The 8,138-nt window shown below is 43.7% G+C and overlaps 1 protein-coding gene across 1 annotated transcript in view; it reads left to right on the top strand.

The window, feature by feature from the left end:
• Nucleotides 1-4,486, top strand: part of LOC108593770 (uncharacterized) — a 32,843-nt gene extending 28,357 nt beyond the window's left edge. Inside the window, exon 2 of the mRNA XM_017977704.4 lies at nucleotides 2,904-4,486. Coding sequence (XP_017833193.1) covers nucleotides 2,904-3,343 — 440 coding nt within the window. The 3' untranslated portion in view covers nucleotides 3,344-4,486. The remainder of the gene's footprint in view (nucleotides 1-2,903) is intronic.
• The last annotated feature ends 3,652 nt before the right edge of the window (nucleotides 4,487-8,138 follow it).

Here is an 8,138-nt window from a genome sequence, read left to right as displayed (position 1 = left end):
GTAAGATAAAGGCCATATCAGAAGCCATTATTGACAAAATTCAGGCATATCCCCAGTCCACTGCACTGAGACAGCTGCAAACTTTAGTGAGCCTCCCGGGATATTGGTGGACATTTGTGTCCCATTTAGCTCAAAGGATAAAATTGCTGTATCGGTTAACAAAGAAGGAGCTACCTGGGATTGGGATGATATGGCTGAGACTGCCTTCCTGGCAGCCAGGCAGTCCGTTCATCGGCACAAACCCTACAGGTCATGGACCAGGGGTGCCCATTTGAGCTGGATGTGTATATGACCACAGATGGTTTCTGTTGGGGCCAGAGGCAGCGGACAAAGCACCGGAGAATGCCAGTAGGCTTTTGGTCCCAACTATGGAAGGCATCTGAGCTCCTCTGAAACAATGATCAGTCCTCTTGATAGGGTTTCTGAAGACTGCTTGACATTATAGAGGACTAAGTTTCTCTGTCAGCCCCTAGTTCTGCTTTCCCTAAGTATTTCCCTTATCCATTGTTTCTTGGGTTCCCAGGGCCACTGTTGGTCCATTCCTCATTTTTATATAATTTAGAAAAGGGTAACCCTCTGGGTGGTCATTGTTCTGCTGGTGCAAGGCTTTGGCAAGCAGTCTTTGTGCTTATAAGGAAACAACAACCCTTCTCCCGGGTGCATGCAGTGCTGCAGCAGAGGGCGTGGTGAGCAGATGACAGGTTGGATTTCAGCCTGAGCTTGCCATTCCTCTAGGTGGTCTCGTGCAGTGCTCAGCACGCACATCTGTAGGTGGCTGTGGTGGTCCCTGGTTCTCCTTTCAGGGGAGGTCGTCTTTGTTCATAATCTTCTGTGGACATATTTGAAGTCTGTTCAGAGGAAAGGATTCCCTTCTTGTATTGAACAGCTTTAGCGGCCCCCATCCTAGAAGTGTGGATTTAGGACCCTGAAATCATATTAGGAACTTACCAGTCATGGGCTTTTGCAGAGCCCGTAAATGAATGACATGGCCAAGGAAAGTGTATGGTAGGAAGAGAGCCTTTGATCCCTGAGAAAAATGAAGATTTAAGAGGTTGGTTTGAAATGAGGTATCACTGAAGAACACTGAGAAGGTAGGAACAAGAAGTAAGGAGAGAGGGAGACAGTGACAGCACTGAAACAGAGAGAAGAGACTCATCAACATGGTGAGAAGGACTCATCAACATGATGAGAGACAGTTAGGTGTCAAGTAAGATGGAAGCAGAAATGGCCAGAGAATTTGGCCTTTGGCTGCCAATTACACTTTGACTCATCTTATAGCAATTTCTTACTCTACCCTTATAGCCCTGACATGAGTGATGAGGGAAAGGGGTGTTTTCCCAATTTTCCTAAAACATGATAATTTCTTTCCCTTTTCTGTGGTGTTTGGCCCTGCTGAGCAATCTCTTCTTTGATGCAATCCTCCTTCAGCAATGGCATAAACTCTTTCCTTATTTTCCCTCTGCGTCTTTGATGGCTCTTTCTCAGTCACATTGCCTGAGTTCCCCTTGCTGTTCTCCCTACAGGCCTGGTTATGTATGGTGTACCCCACAAAGGGCAGGCTTACCACTTTTTTATCCATATACCTGCCATTGACCATGACATTCACTCCTGAGATTCAATTCCCATGATGGCATCTCCAAATTTGATACCTCCTGACAGTCTTTTGAGCGCTACAGGCATATTTTGGATACACCTTGAATTTAGACAAGAAAATGAAATTATTGGTTTATGTAATTGAAAATCCCAGGATGTATAATTCTAAATTGCAGGCATGCCTGGGTCTAGGCTTCAAGCCGTGTCCTTCCCGTGCTCTTTCTGTCCCTGTTTCTTTCCAGGTGTCTCTGTGTCTCCTTCACTTTGGCTTGAGTCACAAACAGGCCTTCTTGACATGGTGGCAAATGCCCTTGCAGCCTCCACTCACATGCTGTCAATTTAGCAACCTTAGCTGAATGAAGGTTTAGAAAAACAGATTTGGAAGAAGTCTTGGAAGATTATTGTTGGTCCACCAAGGGTAATATTCCTGCTCCTGACCCATTTCCTTTGGTTGAGGTCAGCAGGAATATTACCTTCCTGACAGTGGCTGGAATTTCTGAGTTGCGGATGGCAGCCCCTGTGAAGCACTGAGTGGAAGGGAAAGGTTAGGCCCCCTGAGCCATGCGCTATGGGTTCTTACCACTTCCCTTTAGCTGAACACAATCATTTGTTTTCCTCTGTTTCCTTAAAGGTCCTACCCATTCTTTCTTTTCCCATTGAGTCACCTCCTTTGGAAAGCCTTCCTTCATGCATTAATTAACTGATCCATAGGTCTTTATTTGTAACATTAGAATAAGTAACATCTACATCTTATAGTTGTTATCAGAATTAAACGAGAGAAGGAAGATGTAAATGGCTGGTAGAATGTCACACGGAAGCTCAACACATGTATGTCCTCTGCTTCTCCTTTAGATAGGTGGCTGTCCTCCTTGGGGCTGTCTTGGGTTCCAGCTCTTGCATTATTTTATTGTAGTTACCAGCAGCATATTCTTTAAACGATGTCCTGATTGGGGTGATAAATTATGTTGTTACTCTGTTAATAAGCTATCTAAACTGTTGCCAATCATGCGACCTGACATTTGATAAAATGACAACTGGGAGCCATCCCAAATTAGATGACTCAAGGTAGGGAGCAAAAGCAGCTAGAAGCCAGTCTCCAGGTGGATGCGTCTGTACACAGTAGCGACCACAGCAGCCATCTTGGCACTTAAACACTGAGGGGTAACTCCTAGTGTCACCAGCAGTACGCAGTGTTCAGAAGCTTTGCTTTCCTAAATGGGACAGAGAGACTTGTAGTTTAAAAAATTATTAGAACCAACTGGCTTTAAAAGACCAATTCCATTTTCTTTTCCCCAAACCTCTTCTTTCAGAACCTCACCTGTCTGCTGGATGTTTCCTTCCTGGAAATAAAATTACCTCTATTCGACAGTCGACCTCGAGTCACTTGGCTTTTATTAATAGTTATATTTTTATAACAGCACTTAGGTTAAAATACCATTTGACACTAAAAGAAGCATCCTTCTATGATTACAATGTTAGCATTTGTTGTTACCTTAGAATAGCTGAGTTCCTCAAGGATAGGGACCATGGCTTGCTGCCATCATGTCTCTATATATTTAACACAAGTGGATTGAATGGATGGGTAATCCATATGAATGAGATGGCCCAACTGCCCTTGGTTTTGAGTGAATTTGCCAGGCCAGAGTGGGCTTTGTGTGACTCTTCCATGGCCCCCGTGGATGCTGGGGGCTGGATTCATCTGCAAGAGATCCCAGGAAATAGGGTTCCTATGCTAGAGATGTCTCAATGACTTGGTAAGGATTTCCTTTAGGCTTATTGCAGGACATGGGCTGCCACTGCCAGGAAACCAAACTGTTAATTTGCCCAAATGAGATTCTCCTGGGGAGAATCAATATTTATTAGCATTAATTAAAAAAAAAGCCTGTGCATGATTTTCTTAGCTTTTCTAATGGCAGAGAGGCAGACACTTTTGAGAAAGAAGCTTAAATGAGTGAGGCAAGGATTGAGGGGATAGTTAAATGACGTCAGCAGGAAGGACAGTTATTCATCCACACATAAGTAATCCACTCATCTGGTTGGTTCATCTGGCTCAGAATGGACCCCCACATGATTCAGACTTTGCCAGCATTCCTATTCCTTGTGGAATAGCAGGGTCCACTCAGTCTTGCAGTTCATTATATGCAGTCCATATTAGGATTTGGTTAGAACAGAAGCTACTCTAGGTATTTCAAGTAGGAAGAGGCTTAATACAGGGAATTTGAGATTTCCATGGCCACTGGAAGATGGAGATTTCTGCTTTCAGAAAACTACTAAGTACAGAGGTCTCAGCGAAGCTGTTCTACTGATCTCAGCAGCCACCTCTCCAAGGTGAGTAATTCTCAGGAGGCTACCCAGAGGTGATAAGAGATATAATTGGTGATTCAACATTCTGCACCACCAAAAAGGGTGATTCTCAGGGTGATAGTCTAAACATCTGCCTTCCACCAATGCCCACATGCCTGCAAACAGCTGTCCCTGGGAAGTAACGACTTCACTTTGGACTTCCAAAGCTCTTTCAAGAGCCTCTCCTTGACAGAACTGACCCAGAACCATACTAGAAAGAGAGTCTTGGAAAAGAAGTTCCAGACTATTCCCTTGAGTAGATGGAAGGAGGATGCTGACAATCCTGCACATGAACCTATCTTCATTCATGCAATGAGTTATTTAAGGGAGATCTACTGTACACCAGACTCTGCACTTGTGCCAATCTTATTTCTCTAAGATTTTTGAGTACAGTTCTGTATCTTCTATTTTTTTTCTATATTCTATAGTATGTGGCACGATGGTGGGCACATAGGTAGATAGATGCACACTGATTGCCCATTGGCTTAGCTGACCTTAAACATAGCTAGTCTGCTCTTTTCAATGAAAGAGCATGAAACGAGAAATATAATTTACATGCCTTTTTCTATACATAGTGATTTATGAATATATGTTGAGTATAACTTAGTATTATACAGGTATAATAAGCTAGTTAAAGATAATTTGAAAAAGCTAATTAAAGTTTTAAAATCACTTTTATCATTATTTAGAAAAACAGCCATTTACCAACATTTTTGGTTTGTTTTTACTGGTTTTTATTCTATTTTTGCCTTTTAGCTAGTATTAATATATTTTTAATGGTTGATGTCTCATTTTATTATTATTTAATAGGTATTTTAATGTTACTACATTTGTAAAAAATTTGATAGCTGAGGAACACTCAATTGAATGGATTTTTTATTATTTATTTAATCACTTGGCTAGTATTGGATACTTAGATTGGTCCCAATAGGAAGTATTGTTTAAGCCTCTCCTTTTCCTTTGGAAGTTGGTTGGCAGTTTGGGTCCTGAGTGAGTCTGGGCTTGCGTTCCAACCTTTCTCTGTCTCCCAGGCCTTGATATGAACAAAAGGTCTAGAGGGTATTGTTGACTCAGGGCTGTTAGTGCACAGTACAACTCCCAGTTTGTTGGCCTGACTGAATGTCTTTGCCGCGGGGACCCTTGCTTTAGTGCAGAGGAAGGAATCCAGGCCCAAGTGGTAAAGAGGAAATCTGGTTTCCAGTCCTGGCTCTGTCACTTAGGGCTGTGTAATACTGAGTATGTGTCCTTACCTCTCTGATTCCAAGTTCTTCCTCATTTGAGAGAATGACCAGTTAGTTTATGGACCCCTCCGGCTCTGCCATTCCTTGGATTTATCTCATTCCTAACCTTCCTGGGCATGAAACTCTCTCGCTACTCTTCCTCCCATTCTGATTTGCAAGGTGACTTTTCATTTTGGGGATGTTTTATGGCCCAGCTCAGGTGGAGGTCACCTTCCACACCTCTCTGCATTTGCCTACACTGCTTTTCCACTTGCATTGCCTTTCTTCTTGACTCAGAGATGATGCTTATGTGATGCCAAGCTCTGAATGCCCATGTTGCCTTTTCTTCTCCTACTATTAGTATCATTTACAGCTCAAATGCTCCCGGTCAAAGTCTCCACTATGTCGGGGCTGCTGCAGCTCAGCGTACTGCCCCCAAGGCCCTTACTACACCACACCACACTGTGCTGTCTCCCCTCACCCTTGCGAATTCCTCGAGGTTTACATCATGTCTCCCTCATCTGCAGCAAGGTGCCTGGCACATAGTGGGTGTTCCCTGACGGTGTTGAATCAGCAAACAAAGTGCCCTGTCCGGAGCAAGCCTGCATTTCCCTGACAAGTCTGGAGCTGGCGCAATCAGCGCAAGCCACCCTTCCTCAGTTGAAAAACAGGAAAGTGATTTGTGAAGGTTTCCTTTCTTTGCTTGTCAGAGCAGGATGCACATTTTTAGTGCAGCGTTCTGGGTGGCAAGGTTTTACCTTATCAGCAATATGCATTTCCAGCATCTCTTTAAATGCTAATTAGTCTCTCCCCAGGGAGATCTGGCAGAATGATTCAGCTTCACCCTGAATAATCGTCTCCTCTGTGCAGACAGAAGCAGTATGGAGTGAGGGTGTTGCCTGCCTGCCTCTAAGTCCTCTGATCTGCTCTCATGTTTGTCTCACTGCCTTGGCAGCTCCTCCTCTGGCTTCGAGAAAAGGCTGCTCATAGACACCTCTTTATGGGGAAGTGGAGACAGAAGTAAAAGTGAATCGCATTAACTAATTTAATCTCCATGACCACCTTTTCCAGTAGGTTTTATTATCCCCATTTGAACATTTGAGGAAACTGAGACCCAGAGAATTTTATTAACTTCATTTACAAAGTCACAAAGACTAAATAGTAGAGTTGGGATTCAAACCTGAGCCTGGGTCCAAATTCCCTGGCAGTCTTCCATTACTGAGGACTTCTCGGGGCCAGGTTTTGTACTAAATAATGCTTTATATGTACTAACTTATTTACTTTAAATTAATCCTCACAAAATCCTATGAGGCAGGTCTGTTAGTCCCAGTTTGCAGTAAGGTGAAGAAACTGGTGCACACGAGGGTAGCAGCTGTGCAAGGTCACGGGCTCACACATGGCTTCATCTTAGTGTCTGACTCTAACTTCTCTCTCTGCTCATGCCTCTTCCTCCTCTGCCCACTGTCTCTTCACTCACTGAAAGGCAAGAGCTGTGTTCAACTCACTGGGCAGTGTCTGCCCTGCCGGTAGTGACTGGAGACAGCCTGTAGCTGGCTACCCAAGCCCTAACAGGGGGATTCTGTGGAGACTGGGTCTCCAGAATGGAGGTTGACTCCGGAAACTCTGTCAGCTGGTCACTTAGCTCTGGTCTAATAGGCAGCATGGAGCTCCTCCCCAAGTAGTTCCTGAAGCTCTAGTAGGAAGAGTCGAGTTGAATTGAATTTTCCTCCCACAGGTGGAAGAGTTATCAGTTTTTCAAAAGATTTCAACAGTTGAATAGTGTTTTCCTTCGATGGCCTGGTGCTTGGGAGCACATGTAGATTATTCTCCTAGATTACAGCAATGCCTCCTAGCTGGCCTCCCGGAAACCTCTCTTGCTTCTCTCCAGCCTATTCACCACACAGTAGCCAAAATGATCATTTAAAAAATACAAAGTTAGGCTGGGCGTGGTGGCTCATGGCTATAATTCCAGCACTTTAGGAGGCCGAGGTGGGTGAATCATTTGAGGTTAAGAGTGCAAGAACAGCCTGGCCAACATGGTGAAACCCCGTCTCTACTAAAAATACAAAAATTAGCCAGGTGTAGTGGCACGCACCTGTAGTCCCAGCTACTCAGGAGGCTGAGGCAGGAGAATCGCTTGAACCCAGGAGGCAGAGGTTGCAGTGAGCTGAGATTGCACCATTGTACTCCAGCCTGGTTGACAGAGGGAGACTCTGTCTCAAAATAAACTAACGAAACCCAAAGCTAATGATGCTGCTCATTCCCTGGAAGCCCTTTCACGGTTTCCCATTGCTTTTAGGATAAGGGCCCAAATCCCTAATGTCACCACTGCATGGGAGTGACTGTCTGCCCTCATTCTGCTTTAGCCACACTGATCTTCTGGCCCTGGATTTGTTCATTTCTACCTTAGGAATGCCACCTTTTGCTCACAGTATTCTTTTATTCTAAAGCATCTTCTATGCCACGTCAGCCCAATACCTCCTCATCTTTTAAATCCTAATTTGAATGTCTCTTCCTTGAATTACTATCCCTAATCATGCAGAGCTAAACCAATTTCTCTTGTATTCCTTGTTCTTTTTTTCACGATATTTATCATAATTTCTTATCATAATTTATTAGTGTAAACAATGTTTTAGTGTTGCTTCTTAATTGAAATATAAGCTCCCTCATGGAGCAGGGTCCTGCTTGCCCTGTGCTCTCATAACCCAGCGTGGTGCCATCTGCATAATAGGCTTTGACTAATACTTGTTGACTAAAAGGTGTATATGTTAAGGATGGGGCTACTCATACCTCAGAAGGGATTTCCTGCAAACACCTCAGTTTTTTCCAAGCCTGATTTTTCAGAAGCTTCTCTTGAAAATATTTGAAAATAAAGTTATCCTTACATGCTAAACATCAAGGGCTATGGGAAACACACAACTGGAAAGAATTTCTGCCCATAATTAAATTACAGCTGAATGAAGTAAGTGACATGTTGATCTG

Source organism: Callithrix jacchus, chromosome 10 (assembly GCF_049354715.1).
Source record: "Callithrix jacchus isolate 240 chromosome 10, calJac240_pri, whole genome shotgun sequence".
Classification (NCBI taxonomy): Eukaryota; Metazoa; Chordata; class Mammalia; order Primates; family Cebidae; genus Callithrix; species Callithrix jacchus.
Note: the sequence above shows the minus strand (reverse complement) of the source record. Positions and strands in the feature narration are given on the sequence as shown.